Here is a 21757-nt window from a genome sequence, read left to right as displayed (position 1 = left end):
GACCATTGTCTTTATCAGAAATAGTAGTAGGTCAAGTCAAAAAGAAAACAGAAAATACTCACCTTCTGATAGACTTGGGTGTTCCTTCAAGGATTCTGTAACAAGAGGATACTATAAACTACGAGGCCTGAATGACAACGCTTCACATACTCATCAAGATGTTCTCTGCCTGCATGAAACAACAACTAAAACTGTGCACAATAGGGATAAAAAAAATGTCAACCGCTGACTGGAAAAAAACAGTTGTATCAACTGGAATGGAATTACATGTTATATATAGAGGGTAGATAAATAAAATGGCACCCTATTCCCTCTCTAGTGCACTACTCTTGACTGGGCCCATAAGCCCTACGCTTTCGCCTGCTTGGGGTCCATCTTACCTGCTCTCCCTGTCCTCCTCCTGCAGCTGGTCCAGGCTGTATGGGCTCAGGCTGTAGTCAAAGTGTGTGTTTGGAGTGTACTGTAGACTGTCCAGGTCTCCAAGACCTTCGCTCAGTTTGAGGAAGGCAGAGTTAGGGGTCAGAACTGAGGAGGAGAGAGACAGAGAGATCAGTTACATTGTACAACTATCAGGCCAGGTGGGAAGACCATTACTACAGCTTAGAGCAGGGACGATAAACTGAAAATTGCCTTCCTCTTATTGAAACATTTAGCTGTAATTTTCAGTGATTTTGCTACACAACGTTTCTGTAGATTGTTCTAAAACCTCCATTTGATCGACAGTAATAGCCAATGCATTATGTTGACTCTTGATATGAAAGCATCTGCCTGTCCCTGTTTCGCTGGGACAGGCAGCACATGGAGAATGTAGAGATGCATTCTGAGAAACACAAGAATATGACCGTTGTGCAAAATTGCTATTGCGGGGAAAAGACAGTTTTCAAAGCAACTACTGTTCTAGTTACAGAGTCATAACTTCCTGTGAGTATATTATGTATTTCTCTTAATATTCAGTTCATGGCACCACTTTACAACCGGAGTTGGCTGTAGTGTAGTATAGTTTTGATGCGCTGTGGAGTGGAGCCGAGATCTCCATTTTGGTACATACAGTGCATTCGGAAAATATTCAGACACCTTGACTTTATTCTTTATCCTTATTCTAAAATGTATTATTTAATTTTTTCCCCATCAATCTACACACATTACCTCATAATGACAAAGCAAAAACAGGTTTTTATACATTTTGCACATTTATTACAAATACAAAAACAGAAATATCACATTTACATAAGTATTCAGACCCTTTACTCAGCACTTTGCTGAAGCACCTTTGGCAGTGATTACAGCCTTGAGTCTTCTTGGGTATGATGCTACAAGCTTGGCACACCTGCATTTTGGGGAGTTTATCCCATTCTTCTCTGCAGATCCTCTCAAGCTCTGTCAGGTTGGATGGGGAGTGTCGATGCACAGCTATTTTCTGGTTTCTCCAGAGATGTTCGATTGGGTTCAAGTCCATGCTTTGGCTGGGCCACTCAAGGACATTCAGAGACTTGTCCCGAAACCACTCCTGCGTTGTCTTGGCTGTGTGCTTAGGGTGGTTGTCCTGTTGGAAGGTGAACCTTCCTTCCTGCTCTGGAGCAGGTTTTCATCAATGATCTCTCTGTACTTTGCTGCATTCATCTTTCCCCTCGATCCTGACTAGTCTCCCTGCTGCTGAAAAACATTCCTTCAGCATGATGCTGCCACCCCCATGCTTCACTGTAGGGATGGTGCCAGGTTTCCTCCAGACGTGACGCTTGGCATTCGGGCCAAAGAGTGGCTTCCGCCTGGCCACTCAACCATAAAGGCCTGATTGGTGGAGTGCTGCAGAGATGGTTGTGCTTCTAGAAGGTTCTCCCATCTCCACAGAGGAACTCTAGAGCTCTGTCAGAGTGACCATCGGGTTCTTGGTCACCTCCCTGACCAAGGCCGTTCTCCCCAGATTGCTCAGTTTGGTCGGGCGGCCAGCTCTGGGAAGAGTATAGGTAGTTCCAAACGTCTTTCATTTAAGAATGGTGGAGGCCACAGTGTTCTTGGGGACCTTCAATTCTACAGACATTAGTTGGTACACTTCCCCAGAAGTGCCGACACAATCCTGCCTCGGAGCTCCACGGACAATTTCTTAGACCTCATGGCTTGGTTTTTGCGCTGACATACACTGTCAACTGTGGGATCTTATATAGACAGGTGTGTGCCTTTCCAAATCATGTCAAATTAATTGAATTTACCAGACTCCAATCAAGCTGAAGAAACATCTCAAGTATGATCAATGGAAACAGGATGCACCTGAGCGGAATTTCGAGTCTCATAGCAAATGGTCTGAATAGTTATATAAATAAGGTCTGTTTTTTAAATTTGTAATACATTTGCAAACATTTCTAAAAACCTGTTTTTGCTTTGTGAATATGGAGTACTGTGTGTAGATTGCAGAAAAAAATGATTGAATCCATTTTAGACTTAAGGCGGGAATGTAACATTTGGAAAAAGGGAAGGGGTCTGAATTCTTTCCAAATGCACTGTTTTGCCTGCTCTACTACAGCTACAATGACCCAAAAATAATAGGTAATATCGACAGCTAACAATTAGGACATAAAACCAAATACAAAGTTACAGAGATGTCGAAATTCAGGAATTTAGAGAGCGCCGCAGACAAACCGTGCTCCTCAAACACTATGGGGAGCATAATTGGTCTTGCGTTGCTTGCGCCTGATATAGTATGTGGTCTAGAGACAAGGGTACTTGGTTTAGAATTCAGTATGTGGGAATTGTGCTAGCTAGAGTGTTTAGTAGGTATGTACTAGCTAGAGTCTTGTACAGTATGTGGTAGTTCAGGGTCGCACCAAACTCAGAGTCTCTGCTGCCTCCGTCTGAGGCGTAGCTGTTGGTGGTGTTGTTGGTTGGCGAGGTGGCGTTGGTATTGGAGGAATGTGTGAGCTCTGAGCCCTCGCTGGATTGACTGGCCGTCAGGCGACCCGCCTCCAGGTGCTCCACGGCCCCCAGGCAGGGCTGGGACAGCTGCTTCTGGGGCCGCGGCTTGTTGAGGTCCATGGCCTTGCCGACTGCTCACACAGACAAGACAGGCAGACAATCAGTCGGAGAGACAGGCAGGAAGTACACATACAGACAGACACACAGAGGTGTAGCAGGAGTCAATACTATAGGATCTATTTACTTTTCTGTTGCTCCTCCTTTTTTCCATAGTAACACAATTTGTTTTGAATGTGGGTGATATCTGGGTGATGATAACCATCTACCAATACAAATGCCTCTCCAGGGGTTCAGTAAATTGTGAGACCTATAGTATACTAGTGTTGGTCACTGATGTTTATCATCTTAAATGACTAAATGAAAGCCAGTGTTGTTTATAACGCAGACAGACTCACTGGACGTGGGGTCGACTCGGCTGGGCCGGCGCGGAGGCCCGAGGATGCTGGGAAACCTGGTTCGTTTCACCTTCTCCTCCCCTCCCTCCTTCTCGGTCTTGACGCTCTTCTGATGATCACAGACATCCCATGATCAGTCAGTAAGAGAGATATAGCAGGGTGGGTGATGGTTAACCGAGCTAGGTTAGCGCAGGGTTCAGTGTAAGGGTAGGCTCATACCTTGATCTTGGGGAGGAAGTTCAGGCGGACCCTTTTGAACTCTAGGCCCCGTGGCTCTTTGACTTTCACTCCAAGGCGCTTCATGTACGCGAGGATGACATACTGCATAGTAGTGCTGCAACAACAGACCAATGAGGATTCCCGGATTTAGAGACTCAGGCTCAATTGCCATGTTCTCGGTTTTATATCAATGGAACAGATTGGGATGAAGCTGAAGTGAACTACATGTTGACGTGTCTTTAGCGTGGCTTTGACCATATGCTGTGAAAACGAGTGACGGCGGCAAGATGTCGCGTCCATTTATTAATCATTTGGGATATGCCGGGACCATATGGCATTTGAAATAAGGTCGTTGCACAACGTCGGAAATAGTCCCTTATGAATCTAAATGAACTAGAGAAATGTCATTTGTTATTAAAGGAGGTTGGCCAAGAGCTCATGTAGCTAGATTGCCCCCTGGCAAAGAGATACTCCACATATACAACGTGACTTCTGTTATAATGTTAACTGCTCAACCTCAAAATCATCTAATATGGTGTTCTTGTCCTCTTTCTGTGCAGTGAACTGAAACTAGGTGGTTTGTCTCCAGTGTGACATTGAGTAGAAATGACACAGACAGTGGTTAGAAAGGCCAAGAGTCTGCAAGGCCCCAAAGTGTCTTAAACCCCTCAAGGAGTGCAGTGCACTTCACCACATCCTTCCAAAAGCTCAACAGCCTGTGCTCCCAACTCTAGCTTTAGAGGATGGAGTGTTCTGTGGGGGTGTGCAGTAAAAAAACACACACAAAAAAAAACAACACATTGAGCACTGAGTATTTTGTGTGTTCACAGCCACAAGTAAGTATCGGTTGTGTTCAGTGGGACAAGGAGGTTCTACATGAATTTGTCCAATAACACCAGTGTTTTTTTTTCTGGCTGCAAAATGTTTTGCTACGTTGTGCCCTACTGAACAAGATCATGGTCTCCAGTCAGCCTGTGACCATAAAGTCTTACACTGACACTCCCCAGACATCACACCAACTAAAATCAACAGATAGTGTGAAATATGTAGGGCTCATATCTGTTCTTTCCAATGGATAAACAAAAGATAATCCCCTCACCATTTCTCCTCCTCTGTGGATTGGGTTGTCAACCTAAAATATGTCAAGAAATTCCATTAGAACAAATTATATTGCACAGAAAATGATTTTAACATGCCAGAGTACAAAAAGAAGTTCAAACAATTAGACAGAAGTAGTAGAATTCCAATCAATATATTATCAGCCTCAATTAAAATGTGTCAGCAAGTAAAATTAATGTTAAAGAACTTCTACATTAAGAAACAAAGCTGTGAGTGTTGCTACTAACAGGACATCCTCGATCTTGGTGATGATGTTTTCAGCACAGGAGCGTTCTCTCTCCAGTGCTACCCGGTCTCTGACGCGCTCCGTGTCCAGCCGGGCCAGTTCCCCCTCAGCCAGGGTTAGGCCCATACTGCGCTTCTGCCTGCACACCCCACAAACCACGGTGTCAGATCCCACTTACAGTATGTTGACTTATAACATGCTTACATCATACTTACATCGCATACTTATAACAGGATTATAATAACTTAACGTTTAGAAAGGAAAAACAGTTACTGTCAACATGTAAGACTCAACTGCATCCATCTTTACATATGACTAACACATATGTACACACCAATGGGAAAGGCAGCCATTTTGGAAGAGCACGAGCAAGGTGACTGACCTGAAGTCCTCCAGGTTCCTCTGGATGTCAGGGAGCAGGGTGTCCTGCATCATCTGGACTAACTGTCTGTTCTGCTCCTCAGGGATCAGCTCCGTCCTCCGCCGGTCTGCACAGCCACCACACAACAACACAGATAGGAAGAAGGTTGACACAAAATACAGTTTAAGCTTTGATTTCTCAACAACTGATGTGGGATAGTAGTATTAAATCAAATAACAGTTTATTTGTCACATGGTCCGAATACAACAGGTGTAGACCTCACCGTGAAACGGTTACTTACAAACAACGCAGTTCAAGAAATAGAGTTAATAAAATATTTACTACAAAAGCTAGAGTAAAAATCGAATCAATCAGAAAGTAACAAGAAATGTACATAACAATAACAAGGCTATATACAGGGGTACCGGTACATGTTAGTTGAGGTAATTTGTAAAGTGACTATGCATAGATGATAAACAGTGAGTAGCAGCACTGTAAATAGTCTGGGTGGCCTTTTGATTACTTGTTCAGCAGTCTTATGGCTTGGGGGTAGATGCTGTTATGGAGCCTTTTGGTCCTAGACTTGGTGCTCCGGTACCGCTTGCCGCGCAGTATCAGAGGGAACAGTCTATGACTTGGGTGACTGGAGTCCGACAATTTTTTTTGTTTTTTGATAGACTGGTTAAACAACCAAACACACACTTTGAGGCTTTGTGATAATGCTGCTAGTACACCGTTGAAGTAAGGAAACTTGAGTTGGCTCTATTTGGCATTCCATTAGATAACAATGGTCATTCCTCCATATACCCAGATGTGACTAGGCATGGATGTGTCAGCCAGGGAAACTAATGGAAATAAAAGCAAAGTCACAAATACTCACCAAGGTCAGAGGAGATGGACTCGGGAACAGCTACTTTTAAATTCTGTATGAAAATAAAACACATTTAGATGGGCATTGGCAAAGCCAGACTTGTTTATATGTGGCTAACAGAAACACTAGAGTAAAAATACTTGACATTTAACAAAAAGAGTAAAATGACAAGTGCAGAAGAGGTCCTAAATGTATGCCGTATGTGTGTTAGTAGTGTTTGAGAAAACAAACTACAGAAGAAAATCTCTGGGTCCCTCAAGTACTGCGGTCTTAGGCACTACAATATATTGCATTGGGAGTCAACAGAACAGTGGATGAGAGAAATGACGGCTCCAGCTGAGGAGAAATGTATTACTGCAGGGAGAGGGGACTCCTGACAGAATAAACCAATCAAACAAACACACTGCTCTATAGTAACACTAGTGTTGCATATCATACCAACACTGTCAGGGGATGTAGGTGTTTAATCACAACTGGTGTGGGGGGAGTCAATGACTTCTGCCACAGCGCTGTGGGGTTTGTTTAATAACAACAGTGCACTGTGCATGTCTGTGCTGGCTTGGGCCTGCAGTTTGGATAAAAGCTAGCTGGGATCTTGTAGTGACTGGGGATGAAAGCCACTTGAGACTACGGGCGCCGTATTCATAAATAGTCTCCGAATAGGAGCACTGATCTAGGATCAATTTATCCTTTTAGAGCATACTAAATATGAGTTACATGAGCTTAGATCAGCACTTCTACTCTGAGACTCTTGGTGAATGTGGGCCCAGATGTAGGCTAGTTCAACTCAACTCACAGCTCCCCGGTCGATGAAGAAGCTGTGGAAGTCCATGAACACCCGTCTGGTTTCTTTGGAGTTAGTTTGCTTGCACAGGTCAGCGAAGAGGTAGCAGAGCTGGAGAGAAACATTTCACATGATCAATGAGAGGTGACACAAACACGTTCTACACCATCATGTCTTTGAGTCAGCACTGTACTGACATCCCTGTATTTTTGTATTTTTTTTAAATAAACTTCTATTGTTGTCTGTAACTGGTCACAACACAAACATGGTCAGGTGAGGGTGAGTGTGTGTGTGTGTAGGGACTCTTACCAGCGGTGCAGGGTCAAACTGCGAGACAACGTGATGCAGGAAAGCTGCCAGGTGAGCAGGTCTGGACTTGAGCAGCTCCATGCTCTGGAAACAGCTGCACTGGCCATTGACCTGAGATACACACGGTGTGTGTGTGTGTGTGTGTTACGAGCTAGCTTAACCCCATTAGAAAATCCTCAGTGAGTCTTGTCAGTCTTTCACCCTTTTAGGGGGAGAGAAATCTGGACAAAAAAACTCCAGCACCCTGGTATGCTTCACAGTGTTTGTAATGAATGTTAAAAAACAAACGTTTGGGTCGATAGGCCATAATGCAAAGAAGTTATATTTTCACCTTATTTTGGATGTATTTAGGGCCTACCTGTTCTTGATCAGAGTCAAAGTAGTCGTCCTCAGCTCCAATGATCTGGGAGACGAAGCGTGAGGAAGGGCTGTTTACAGCAGAGGGGGACAGCGAGTCCTGGAGGGGTGGGGAGAGGAGGAACACAGCCCTTAGATCTCGCACTCATTGAGCGTTGACTGCTCCGTTCTCTGAGGTAGCTAACAACCTCATATACCATCAAAGGGGTGTTTAATGAAGTTGGCTCCACATCTGCAGGGCATGGGTCATGTTCATTAGACACCAAATGGAAGAAAATTGACTGAAACAGGGAGGGACAACCTGGACAAGTCCAATTAGAAACGCTCATTCTGGTTTTACGTGGCAAAACATTTAAGTGTTTTCAGTAGCATGCCCAAATGAACTTTAGCCAGGTCTCGTTCTCACCAGGTCTGGAGTGTCTTCTGGGTCGGGGGAGTGGCAGGAGTTGAAGCTGTCTCGGGGCGTGCTCTTTGGGCTGTGGTAGGACAACATGTCTCTTTGGCACAGGCTCTCCGGGGAGGCAGGTGCAAAATTGCGGAGAACCTGCAAAAGGATAACATTTGGTAAGCTATCAAACATTCACCTAGCTAGACCTGGGTGGTGTTCATTAGGAACCAAATGGAAGAAACTCAGCTGAAACAGGGAGGGATTATCTGGACCGGTCCAATAACAAACACTTGTTTGGGACACAGCAGTGGGTTGCGGGTTTGGGTTGTAATGTACTGTCTGCTAGGTGCAAAACTGAAAGTAACACTTACAGGGGACATGGTACTGCTGCTCCACGAGAGGTCATTGCTACTGTCTCCCCTGGAGGAAGGGGTGTGGTCCATGTCCACCATGCTACCGTCATCTCCGTCACCCAATTGCAGGGCATCCTTAGAATTATATCACAGTCAGTCACACGCAGAAAATATAAATATTCCCCATAATTGAAAGCGAAAACCAACAAGTATTTTGTATACATCTATACTGTCATGATTTCAACACACACAGTCTACAGAAATGGAGCAGAACATGCACAGATCAACTACCTATAAATATCATTGCTTAGGGCAAGGCTAAAACTCAGGCAAAAAGTTTGTCCTGGTAAGGTTACATAGTCCGGGAAAACTCATTGGACTGATTATGGCACTCACAGAAAACCATAGATTTTCACACTAGCTATTAGTTATTAATACTACATATTACAATAGCCAGAAGCCACTCCTGCGTTGTCTTGGTTGTGTGCTTAGGATCGTTGTCCTGTTGGAAGGTTACCCTTCACCTCAGTCTGAGGTCATGAGCGCTCTGGAGCAGGTTTTCATCAAGGATCTCTGTACTTTGCTCCTTTCATCTTTCCCTCGATCCTGACTAGTCTCTCAGTCCCTGCCGCTGAAAAACATCCCCACAGCATGATGCTGCCACCACCATTCTTCACCGTAGAGATGGTGCCAGGTTTCCTCCAGACGTGACGCTTAGCATTCAGGCCAAATAGTTTCATCAGTTTCTCATGGTCAGAGTCCTTTAGGTGCCTTTTGGCAAACTCCAAGCGGGCTGTCATGTGCCTTTTACTGAGGGGTGGCTTCCGTCTGGCCACTGTACCTTAAAGGCCTGATTGGTAGAGTGCTGCAGACACAGTTGTCCTTCTGGAAGGTTCTCCCATCTCCATAGAGGAACTCTGGAGCTATGTCAGTGACCGTCAGGTTATTGATCACCTCCCGGACCAAGGCCCTTCTCCACTGATTGCTCACTCTTTGTGGTTCCAAACTTCTTTGTGGTTCCAAACTTCTTCCATTTAAGAATGATGGAGGCCACTGTGCTCTTGGGGACCTTCAATGCTTGGTACCCTTCCCCAGATCTGTGCCTCGACACAATCCTGTCTCGGAGCTCTACAGACAATTCCTTCGACCTCATGGCATGGTTTTTGCTCTGACATGCACGGTCAACTGTGAGACCTTATAGAGACAGGTGTGTGCCTTTCCAAATCATGTCCAAATCAATTGAATTTACCACATGTGGACTCCAATCAAGTTGTAGAAAGATCAAGGATGTGCGAAAGGTCTGAATAGTTATGCAAATATGTTTTTTTTCTTCTTTTTTCTTCCTGTTTTTCCTTTGTCATTACGGGGTATTGTGGACTGTTAAGAAAATGTTTTTATTGAATACATTTTAGAATAAGGCTGTAACGTAACACAATGTGGAAAAGGGGAAGGGGTCTGAATACTTCCCGAATGCACTGTATAATATGTATAAAAAAAAAATATATATATATATATATATTCGGGGGGGATGCAAGTTACCTGTGCTCCTCCAGTGGCCTTACTGAGCTGCCACTGCAGCTGTGGAATGTGCTTCTTGGCTTCCTGGATGTCCTTCAGTAGTTTTGGCGTCGGATTCCTGCTGTACTCCTCCTTCATTGCCTGTAGGGTGGGAGAGAAGGAGGAAGGGTGGCAGAGACACTCAGTCAGACAGTCATTGGAATCCAAAGTAGCCAAGTCCATAAAGGTACTTTGAACGGTATAGACTTGTACTCCTTTTCAAAGGTGTTTCTCAACACACTTGCTGTGGCTATACTGTCCTGACCCTGTCGTGTTTACACACGTAGCAGCAGTAAAGTGTGCTTAGTGGAGTGGGTAATGTGGCTCTGTGAAGCACAAGAGAGAATTATTGGAGGGGAGGTGGTGGGGTTGACTGGTTCTCTCTGAGTGGCTGTCTGCTAGAGTGACTGTTCTAGTCCAAAACCACAGGAAAAGTTCTTATAGTCAGTTATCAACACAAGCCACACACCAGTGTTGTTCTGAACGTCTCAAAACCTATTCGAATACAATTCTAGGACAAAGACCATGACTTCACATGCTTCAAAATGTAACCTCATCCAACTACAAAACATTGCTTTTCTTGACAGTATTTGCCCTCGTATGTGCAGAGTGAGCAGTCTCTGAAAAACAATTCATAGACTAGGAGCCGTATATATTCACCGTCTCGGGTAGGAGTGGTGATCTAGGATCAGGTCTCCATGAATTCTTAGTCATTATAATGTAAAAGGCTATATTAAAATCAGCACACCTACTTTAGACTAGATCAGCACCCCTAATCGGAGACACTTCATGATTATGGGCCCTGAATTTAGCATATGCCCAAATACTAAAAGAGATGGTTTCTCCTGCATCAGATAGAATGCGCACCTGCAAATCTTGTTGCTCCTTGGACAACATCTTCTGCAGGATGTCCACCTTTTGGCTGTGTACGCTGTTGTTCTCTTCCTGCACAATGGGAAGGAGACAAACAGCGCTTGATCAGGACATGGAACCAAACACACAGTAGAAGAAATGAAGTGAAGTAGCAAGGGAGGACAACAGAGTTTTAGTGAACAGACAAACGTAAACTATGGAAACAAACACTGGGGACAGACAGGCAAAGAGGGATGACATGGAGAAGATGGAGCACAAAGGAGGAATGCATCTCAGAAGATGGTAAAAGGTGAGGAGGAGGCACTCTCATACCCATATCGGTAGAGGAGAGGTGATGCGGTCATGGGGGCTGTATGGGCGCTCCCCCGTTGGCTGTCCAGTAGCGTTTGGAGAGGAGACAGGGGACGACCCAGCCTGGGGCCCCGGGAACCCCAGCTTAGCCTCGCACTCCGATAGGGGGATCTGGGGCAACCCAGGGGGTCGCCCCAACACTGTGAGGGCCACATAGGAGCCCGCTGAAGAAATAAGACAGATACGGAGATATGGTTAAAAAAAAAGGTATATTCGGAATACTAGGCCTAATTCTGATTATCATTGCATGACTTTCCTAGCCTGGTCCCAGATCTATTTGTGCTGTATTAGCAACTTCTATGGTCTTTAGAACAACCACAGCAAAAATATTAGTTGGAAATACAGCACAAATAGGAACCAGGCTATGACTTTCCGGTGTCAATTACGAACAATAAAACTTTACAATGCTTACATTTGATGAGCTTTACTACTTCCACGTGGTTTGAATGTGTTACTAGGGTCCCGTTCACCTGGAATGAAGTAAAACAGTCATAATGAGAAAATTCATTCAACTCTGCTTGGAAATCAAATGAGTTAATGTCCTGTCCGGCCTAATGTCAATTCAGTATTTCATTCATCCACCCCTCTTCGCACGCACCCCAGTGACAGCAATGTTTAGGTTTTTGTGTTTTTTGATGGGATCTAATCCAACCAGCAGGTGGCATAGTGGAGCTGGTGTTTTGGCTAGAAGCCTCGGTTCACAAAACAAGCTGTGACTGGAGACTATATGGAGATGGAAACAAGGCACCTGGGTCGTGATCAGTAACAATAACATCTTGTAATTGGATTTTCAACATTGCAGAACCAATTTCAACTTAAAAAGGGCAACTCCGCCAATGTTCTAACTCATTTTTATTAACTCCAGCATAATACCAGTGTCAACATGTGTGAAAACAGCACATTTCTAAGTGAGGAGCAGGAAAATACCCTTCCCTTGGGCTGAAAACTCGTTGCAGCTTTTGAAAATCTATTATTATTAATAAAAAAAAAAAACTTTTAATCCTACCCTGTGATGTCATGAAATGAGCTGATTATCAAAGTGTTTTGGAGTGCAATTTTCAACCCTGTGGTCCAAACGTGGTTGTGGGTCTTCCAGCCAGACAAAAAACACAAACACAAAAGCACTCTGGGAATGGATCAGGAAGAAACACTGGACTATTCTGGAGTAGCCAATGAAAAGTCCAGATCTAAATCACATCTATAACCTATGGCAAGAGCTGAAACAGCAGTAGGTGGAGGGTACGCATCAAACACTGAAGAATTAGAGCAGTTCGATACTGAAAAGTGGGCAAAACTGCCAATAGAAAGGCGCAGCAAGCTCATTGATGGCTATAAGTTATTTTGACCAAAGGCTGTGCAACCAAGTACTAGCTCTGGGGTGCCAATAGTGTTGTCCATGCAATTTATTTTTATTTTCTAAATTAAAATTACAAACTCAAAGTTAACAAAAATAAAATTGGTTCTACAATGTTGAAAATCCCACAAGGTGTAGAGACCAAAAGTTTTTTTTAAATGTAAACTTATTTGAGAAGAAATAGGATTTATTTAAGAAAAGTGCAAGGGTGCCAATATATTTGGCCGCAGCTGTATAGATTAGTGTACCTTGATGATCCGGTCACCTGTCTGTACACCCGCACGCTCTGCAGCGCCATCTAGGAAACAGAGGGGACGAGTGTCAGGAAAACACAGAACATCCATTTAGGAGGGAAAAATAACAGTGTATAAGATGAACAACACCCAAAATACCCATTACAATACCACTGTTTGCCTTATCGAAGTACATCGTATATCGTAACATATCGTACACCATAACTTGGGGCTTGAGTTTTTCCAGACCTAATCGGGAGAACTCAGGGCCCCTAACCATCACAGTGGTTGTGTGGTGCTGAAGGAGCCCATTAAGCTGCTCCTCCCCAGACATAGGGCTTTAGGAGCCAGGGAGAGGGTTCATTATGGGATAGGATTCAGAGGAATATTATAGGGTCAGGAGACAACTGAGACATAGGTGGCACCAGAAATGAGTGCCCGTGCCGTCACAACATAAACACCAGTGCGGCTTTGTATACGTCAGTCTGGAGCTTAGTCAACCAGGCAGAAATTCCTACCATGTCACACTACTGCGTTATATGGGGAACTGTAATATCACCCTGCCGCAAAGAATATAGAGGTATTTTAAATCCATCTTAAATGTAACATTGAAAGTGTGGGGAAACAGAAATGTGACTGAAAGGAGTGATATAGCATAAACTTGTATATAAATGCATTACTGTATGTTAACACCTTTGGGCTGTGTATGGGATACTGAAAAGTAGCCTACTCCACTTGTATCCGTAGCATAGACAACAGCCTTCATAACTTCAACTGGGAGAAACATTACCAAGCCCATCCATAAGAATACACACACATTGAGACCCCGAGCTTCTCTCCCTCTCTAATGTGTGCAGCTCACTACGCACACATCAGCCTCTATAAGGGACAAGACAAGAGCTGCCTTGGATTCAGGGCCTGTTAGAATTCCCATCTCTCACACAGATGACATGGCAGTACACCAGAGCCTCAAACTAACTTCCTGGTTAGTCCCTGACTTTTTTTTTATACCAGTATTTGGCCGATGATCTGATGCTAAGATTTGGCCCTGAGACTATTGAGGATGAAAAGTAAGTGAAGGCAAAGACAACGGCTATTTCCATTGTGTGTGTGTGTGTGTGTGTGTGTGTGTGCGCGATCTTACCTTCCTTGACGAGCTGCACAAACACTGGGTTGTCTCCGCTCACCGTCAGCCCAAAGCCATTCTCATCTTTCTGAATGATCACACATCGCTGGACAAGCCCTTCGCAGGACAGAGAGAGAACAATGATTTCACAAACAGGGGCCTCAGATTCAGTTCGACGAAGGCCAGTTTGGTAGGTGAACCCAGACACCCAGTGGTGTCCTGTGAAAGGAGAGGTAGCAGGCCTAAAGAACAACACCGTGAACCGAGGGTGAAGGATTCAAATTAAGACGACCACTGCACTCATTGGTCACTGTAAAGGTTAGGGTCAAATAATTGCAGAGATTTCTTGAAATCTGTAGGCTAATGTACATACTGCTGTTAGCAAGTGGAGAGTTAGTAGAACAGTGTATGTAGAGGGTTGAGATGTCAAGGCACTGCAATCAAAACCACACAAAAAGTAATTGAAACAGAAGGGCACGCACACGCAGGGACACACACAAACACGTGCATGCTTGATGCGCACACACACACCTCTTGTACTGAGAGATGAGGGAAGACAGGTGTTTGGAGGGCAATGAGGTAGTAATTAACTGGGCTGGAGAGGGTCAGGGAGTGGGAAAACTAGTACTGTGCCCTCCTTGAGCTCTTCCAACAGGCAGGCTGTGCTTGCCTGGGTCTTGTAGGGGAGAGCCATGCTCATGACATTCAAAACAAAAGAGGCTGGGTCAGGCGAGATTTGAGCTCCAGGTTGGGGGAGGGTTTTGAATCGGGAGGAGCAGAGGGGGTGAGAGTGAGAGTGTGAGTGTGAGAGAGAGAGAGGGCGAGAGAAACAGCCAGCAGAGAGGCAGGCAGCTAGCGACACCAACCAGGAGCTGCTTACCACAGGACTCGGGCTTCCCCTCCACTAGAACACAGTCACTCTTCTGCACCAGAACGTCTGGCCCACCAGAATGCAGGCGGGCAGGCAGAGCAACACAACAGAACAACAACCAGCGCAAAAAGGAAAAAAAAGAGACAAATAAAAAGAAAGGAAATTATAGGAGAAAACATGGAGACAGAGAAATCTAAATAAAACATTAGCTAATAAATAATGGGATGGAATGACAGGAGTGTAGCTGTCTGAGTATGAATGAAATAAGTAGCTAAGACATTCCGTTTGACTACACCTACATGTTTTAATTACACCAGTTGAAATGTAGGCCTATCACAGGATTGGAACCAAATTTAAAAACAGCATAAATGTTATTGATGACAAGCTATGGAATCTAAAAAAGACAATACGGTGCAGTCTCCGATTTGGATGCTGGGGGGCAAGGATATCCCCAGCCCCACTAAACCATTGACAACTACATTGTTAACTAATTTGGTTGTAATATCATAACCTCTTGAAGAGCATAGTAGGAACTATCAGAGTTATATAGCCAGTAACTAACTGCATGTTTTTCATGAACCGTAAACACCAAGTGATCATGCAATTTCAGCTACATGAGGGTAGCCTATCCATTTGGCATGTAGCTAGCTAGCTAAGCAAACAACATGTGTTATTTTGCATGCTTCAGAGATTAGGCTTTTGGAAAGAGCTCGTCGTGGGCAAGTCCTCGTCCTGGTAAAATTGTCAGTTGGACTATTCTCATCATCACTATAGATAGAAAGCAAATCAAACAATATTTGGATATAACCGTCTAGTTTAGCTCCTGAAAGTTAGCTTGTTTAATTAGCCATATTGACGTGATGTTATTAGCTAGCTAGCCAACTTGACATGGTCCATCAATCAATGTAGCCCATCATGTCTGTCAGCAGCAAGCGTGACTAAACACTCTTAAAAACAATGTTGAAAAGGGGATGTTAAGTAAATTCGCTATGTAGGCCTACATTGGTTGGAGAAAAGTACGTTAGGTCTACTTACCACTATGTTTAGCCAACTGTACAAAGTGTCTACCGGTAGCTTGCAACGTAAACATTATCAGCTAACAGTACATAGGAAAATGCACCCTTCTGCTGTTTGACAGGTAGAGCCCACAAGGATGGGAAATGAACCTAAACCACTTATACTTGTCAGGTATAGTTAATTTTTATTTTATATCACTCAAACATCCAATTAATGGTGGCCAATATTGAGAGATATCGTGAGGTTAACCCTCACGTATCTGAAATGAGATGATCAATTTATGTTTACTAATCATGAAATGCATGTAGTTGCTTGCTGTATAACTCTGATGATAGAGCTAATGTGACAAATAGTTTTGCATGGAATACAGACATTTTTTATTCTGACTCTGCTCTTCAATAGGTGATGATAGTACAACCAAATAGTTAACATTTCTTAAACAATCTCTTGAAAACAGCACGCAGTTGTCAATGGTTTTAGCAGAGCTGGGAGTTTCCTTGACACACACACCCCCCAGCAGGCAAATTTAACACTCTGCATCTTATTGTGAAGTTTTATTGATGACGACATATATACAATTTGTAAAAGTAATAGCTTACATGATATTTCAAGGATGCTTACATCGTCAACAAATTTAGCTAGCATCTGGGCATTTCCATCTAAAAGGAGCCATGAACACCAACATGTGAAGTTCATAGGAGCATATCAAGTTGGCTGTCAAATGAAAGCTAAGATTCTATATTTTTGTGAAATGAAGGCATATATACATTTTTCAACCATTTCCCATCCTAAAAATGGAATAAGCAAAAGCTTGATTTCTGGTCAAACAGATGGAAAGGGGGACTAAGACAACATCTAACATAAAAAGTCTTGAAGGGTATTAGAAAGACATCAAAACACAATAATGTTGAAGTAAAGACCCCTGCCAACTAATATCAACAATTCAATTTAGTTTTGGAGAAAGTTTTTGCATTCTGTAAGTTTAAGAAACATTGCCTTGTGCCTTCAAATTCCATTACGGAAAACCCACAATATCTTTAAGATATTTTCTAATCAACTACCTCATGAGGGGGGAGGATAATGAAAGTGCACAAAAATAACAAGGTAGACCTACCAATTAGTTAGTGATTTTACTGAGAAAGTTTGTTAAAACACAGAATTTCTGATTCCAAATCGGTAACAGAATTACAGAAAAATCTGTAATGGAATTACTGCAGTTGAATTAGCTACAATGGGAAATCATAGTGGTTACAAACCACAGTTGGGTCACCTGCTACTGTCCTCCCTTCTACTGGTATACTGTTATGTTCAGCTCATAACTGTTGTCTTTCTGTCATCTAGTAGTCAAAGCAAGAATGTCAAAACCCACTCTTTCTCCTCTCCCGGCCCTTACTGACACTTACTATAACACCTACCGCCTACCCTTCAGCACCCCTCATTGCTGGCTCAATAACCCACATTTTAAATGTAACATCGGGAAATATTACAAAAGTATGAAAGGCAGCTTATGTGCTGGCACTCCATAAGAGTGGAGACCAATGTTCCCTAAAATGTTTTGGGGCACTGAGCAAATTTGAGGTCTTGTGAGCGTTTACAGTGAACACTTAGGCTGTACGCTTACAGTTTTAGACAGTAGCCAATAGGCTATTGTGGCTATTTGAGCATAATGTAGGCCTACCAACAAAACCAATGGAGCAAATCCCATAACATTTTCACATGGAAATAGCTTTGGATTTCTATATACAGTAGTCTATATGCGATGTTCATTGAATGCCTACATTTTTACATTATGTAGGGCTTGACATTAACTATTTTTATTTTTTGTCTGCAACACCAAGTCTTTTCACAATTGCAGTCTGATTTCCAAGTGCTACAGAAGTCACTCTTAGATCTTAGTACTTAACGCAAACCAAACAAAAAACATGCTATTTTCTAGGTCCCATAACTTAGACTTAAGCAACCTTGAATTTACTAGCCTGAACAAAACACAAACTGAACAAGTTCCCTCTTATAAATATCTTGATATCTGCCTAGATGATAAATTGCCATTTGAAATTAAATGTTTCTGAGCTGGTAAAGAAATTCAAGATCAACATTGGATTATTTTACAGCAGTAGAGCATGTCTGTCTTTTGATAATAGTAAGGAAGTTGTCCAGACCACTTTTGTCTGTTTTAGATTACGGGGATATAATCTACATGCACGTAGCAGCTTCCACACTTAAACTTCTAGATGCTGTTTTCCATTGTGCCCTTAGACTCATTACTAGTGATAATTTTAGAACTCACCACTCTGCATTGTATCAAAAGGTGGGTTGGGCATCTCTTTATGTAAGAGGAGAGCAGCGTAGTTTATTTACAAAGCGCTCTGGCAGAAACTTTGGATGTATCTGACAACACTCGTCAAGGTCAAAACAATAGGATACAATACAAGAGCACAAGATTAGATGGTGCTATAGGTTTCAAGGGTGGCTTCTGATTTAGGGAGAGCTGCGTTAGGTTTTTATGCTCCACAGATGTGTAATGTGTTTCAGGGGAGGCTCAGGCTTGAATGCATGTTGCCCTTTAGGGGATTTAAAACAATGGGGAACGCTCTATGTGAAGATTGTGTTAGTTTATGATCTAGTTTTGTAATGTAGTATTTTATTATGTTTTGTACTGATGTGTGTGTTTGTACCACGCATGGCTCATTTGGAAAATGTAAATAGTCTCAATATGACACCCTGCCAAAATAAATGTACTGTAATAAGCATTCTCACCCACTAGAAGAGTACAGTATAATGTACTACTGAACATATCTACTGTACTGTACTGTACTGCAGGGGTATTCAACTGCAGGGGGTCCTCAAATAAAAAATATAAAAAATAATTACAAAACTACAGTATAGAAAATATAACATTCTTTCTAATGATGCCAACTTTAGTTCTCAACTCCTGATATTGAGGAAATTACACTCACTTCAGTATCTAGCATAGGCTTTGGAAAAGCACCCACAAAAAGGCCACCAGTGCAGCTGGCTAGCTGACTAGCTGACTAAACTCCACCATGGTGAGTCTTGTCACAACACAACTGACTTGCTCAAAAGCACTAAGGAAAGAAATTCCACAAATGTACTTTTAATAAAGGCACAACTGTTAATTGAAATGCATTCCAGGTGGCTACCTCATGAAGCTGGTTGAGAGAATGCCAAGAGTGTGCAAAGCTGTCATCAAGGAAAAGGGTGGCTATTTGAAGAATCTCAAATATAAAATATTTTTTGATTTGTTTCACACTTTGTTTTGGTTACTACACGATTCCATATGTGTTATTTCATAGTTGTTGTCTTCACTATTATTCTACAAATGTAGAAAACTGTAAAATATAAATAAAGGAAAACCCTTGAATGAGTAGGTGTGTCCAAACTTTTGACTGGTACTGTATATTAATATCCATAATTATGCATTGCTGTATAGTACAGATCAGAGACCCATGATGTAATTCCATAACCGTAAATCCGTTACCGGATGTAAATCCACTTCACCTACTGTCGTTCAAGAACCATAATAATGTTTTTTCAAATTCAAGGTGTCATGTCATAGCTGACACTCCTTTCTACAGACATCTTCGGAGCAAATATTGAACAACGTTTTAAAAAAAACTTTATTTACCGTAATTCTTTTAACAAACTTTGCATCTGCACAGTTCTTCCAGTAAATGTGTTTTTGTGAAATGTTCTGTGTAAATTGTCTTTGTGCATAGAGTTGTATGGTTTGTTAAACTTTGAAATCAATGGTTTTTGTTTGGCATACATTTGAAAGAGTCAAAGCGTAATTCTGTTACTGTGGAATTGCCCATCTCGACTCATTAAAACTAGTGATCCGAGACAGAGTGCCATGCAAAAGTATTCATACTGCCTTGGATTTCTTCACATTTTATTGTTACAAAGAGCTGAATACTTATGCAATGACTATAATTTTAGTTATTTAATTCCTACTAATCAAAGAAAATGTTTTAATACATTTTAATCAAAATTTGTATCAAGAAAATGTGAAGAAATCCAAGGGGTATGAATACTTTTGCAAGGCACTGTATAGAGAAAGCCAGGGTGTCTTTGTAGGCTATGGGCAACATTTTCATAGTGCAAAATAATTGTACAAAGTGCAAAACTCAAGCTGGCAGCGTGATTTTATTTGAAACCTTTCTTCATCAATGGGTGTTACAAAGAGCCGACTATTTATGTATTGCTCAGTTCACTCAACTCTAGTTAAATAATCACCTCCTTAGCGCAGATTTCCTTGCACAATTATTTTACACTACAAAAAAATATATGCCCCTGCTTGTAATGACAGTCTGTGACAATAGAGAGTTAAAATGGTAGTATTCTATCCAAACCCAAATCCAATCTCAAGTACACTCTGTTGTTAAGATCATGTCTTGAGACTAGCACTGAGACAATTGACTTAAACCCCCAAAAACAGCCAATTCATTTAGATCACGTTAAAGAAAGATGGAGCTTGAAAACTATTTGGGGATATCATTGTTAGGAAATAGGAATCATGCAACACAAAAAGGCAAGCCAAAAGGTGAAATACAGAGTAAGAAACATGGACATGCAAACAGGGGTAAAGAAAAGTTCATTGGAATGAAACCTCATCCAATCAAATTTTTCAACCGGAATAATCATTTGATAATATTACTCCACTAAAGATTGGAAGACATTGGGGGTGGCACGTAGCTTCGTGGTTAGAGCGTTGGACTAGTAACTGAAAGGTTGCAAGATCAAATCCCCGAGCTGTAATTCTTAACCCACTGTTCCTAGGCAGTCATTGAAAATAAGAATTTGTTCTTAACTGACTTGACTAGTTAAATAAAGGTAAAATAAAAAAATATCAAAAATTGCTTGCTGCTTCTCTACTCTACTGTATCTCTGCTTTAGGCTGACAAAAATGAGACTAGAGCGTGGGCCTAAACAACCACTCCGAGACTTGTCTTGGGGAACCTCTCGCTGAACATGTCTTGTCCATGTTCGTTGCATCATTCTGAGATAAGTTGGAAGGCATGAGAATTCTATCTTTAAATCACCCTGGTTGTTTGATGAGAATAAAAGAGAGCTAGTGACGAGTCATCATACCCAAACATAACCCGTGCCTTTTCTCTTATAGCCCAGATTTCAATAGTGTGAATGAACAAAAAAGTTGTCTGGTGTTTTTTCACTTGGCATTAAGGACACCAAACAGTTTGTGTACAATAACACTGAACAGAAGACGTGATTGTGCACAACAAAGATCTGCGCATAATCAAATAGAGCGAGACTTCTGCAAGACCTATTGAAGACATGGTGGCCTTAAAGGTTCAGAAATTCAGGAGCAGATCAGAGATTAAAAAAACAGTGCATATCCATACAGTGAACATGAAGCATAGTGCATAGCATACACCATCGACTCTCACCATCCCATCATGCCGATTGCAAACCATTCATCTGTACGTGTGTGTGTCAGAAGGTTTACCTGTAGGGTCAAACTCATGTGAAGAGGAGACTGCCGGTTTATCACTGTTGGGTTTCTTGTCAGGGGGGTGGTCTTTACTGAGAATGCTACTGCTTCTGAAAAGAGAGAGCTTTGTAAAAAAACAAGGAAACATCGGAAAAACGTAAACCATAAGAGTTAACCTGATGAGAATTAAGGAGCACAGCCACTGTGCTATCGAAGAACACAATATGTTACTTGTGAGCCGCTACTAGGCGTACAACACTGACAACTGTCCTTTTCTATAGGAAACATAACAATTTAAATGTCGTGGAGTACCACCAATGACTGCAGTGCCGATGGGAATACCCACAAGCATAAAACAGAGAAACGCAATTGTTCACTCAATGGCCACCCCATCAACGACGAGGTGACATCTTATGAATCATGATAATAACTACATTTGACAGATGATCTTGGACTGGCTGTGCTGCTGAGTGGGTCTGTAAGAGCTGGAGGAGCGAGTGAATGGGCCCTCGTCAGAGGAATGTCGTAAGGCCAGAGCGTGGGCCCTGCTCTGCAT

At 42.4% G+C, this 21757-nt stretch overlaps 1 protein-coding gene across 6 annotated transcripts in view; it reads right to left on the bottom strand.

Moving 5' to 3' along the window:
• LOC112266053 (rho guanine nucleotide exchange factor 12) overlaps positions 1-21757 on the bottom strand; it is a 65161-nt gene that overhangs the window by 10848 nt on the left and 32556 nt on the right. For 2 of the 6 annotated variants that reach the window (XM_042295831.1, XM_042295834.1), the window contains 22 exons: positions 21217-21311; positions 14724-14780; positions 13862-13960; positions 12733-12782; positions 11543-11600; positions 11092-11294; positions 10774-10851; positions 9889-10008; positions 8368-8484; positions 8015-8152; positions 7610-7708; positions 7252-7362; positions 6955-7053; positions 6168-6210; positions 5309-5414; positions 4928-5065; positions 4681-4713; positions 3582-3696; positions 3363-3471; positions 2820-3038; positions 381-525; positions 63-95 (listed from right to left, as the gene is read on the bottom strand). In XM_042295831.1, coding sequence (XP_042151765.1) covers positions 63-95; positions 381-525; positions 2820-3038; positions 3363-3471; positions 3582-3696; positions 4681-4713; positions 4928-5065; positions 5309-5414; positions 6168-6210; positions 6955-7053; positions 7252-7362; positions 7610-7708; positions 8015-8152; positions 8368-8484; positions 9889-10008; positions 10774-10851; positions 11092-11294; positions 11543-11600; positions 12733-12782; positions 13862-13960; positions 14724-14780; positions 21217-21311 — 2265 coding nt within the window. Of the gene's footprint in view, positions 1-62; positions 96-380; positions 526-2819; positions 3039-3362; positions 3472-3581; positions 3697-4680; positions 4714-4927; positions 5066-5308; positions 5415-6167; positions 6211-6954; positions 7054-7251; positions 7363-7609; positions 7709-8014; positions 8153-8367; positions 8485-9888; positions 10009-10773; positions 10852-11091; positions 11295-11542; positions 11601-12732; positions 12783-13861; positions 13961-14723; positions 14781-15749; positions 15907-21216; positions 21312-21757 lie in introns of those variants that run through there. The other 4 variants (XM_042295833.1, XM_042295837.1, XM_042295835.1 and 1 more) reach the window with 4 other exon arrangements.

Source organism: Oncorhynchus tshawytscha, linkage group LG13 (assembly GCF_018296145.1).
Source record: "Oncorhynchus tshawytscha isolate Ot180627B linkage group LG13, Otsh_v2.0, whole genome shotgun sequence".
In the NCBI taxonomy this organism is placed as follows: domain Eukaryota; kingdom Metazoa; phylum Chordata; class Actinopteri; order Salmoniformes; family Salmonidae; genus Oncorhynchus; species Oncorhynchus tshawytscha.
The sequence above is the reverse complement of the archived record's forward strand: the minus strand, read 5'-3'. Positions and strand labels throughout refer to the sequence as shown.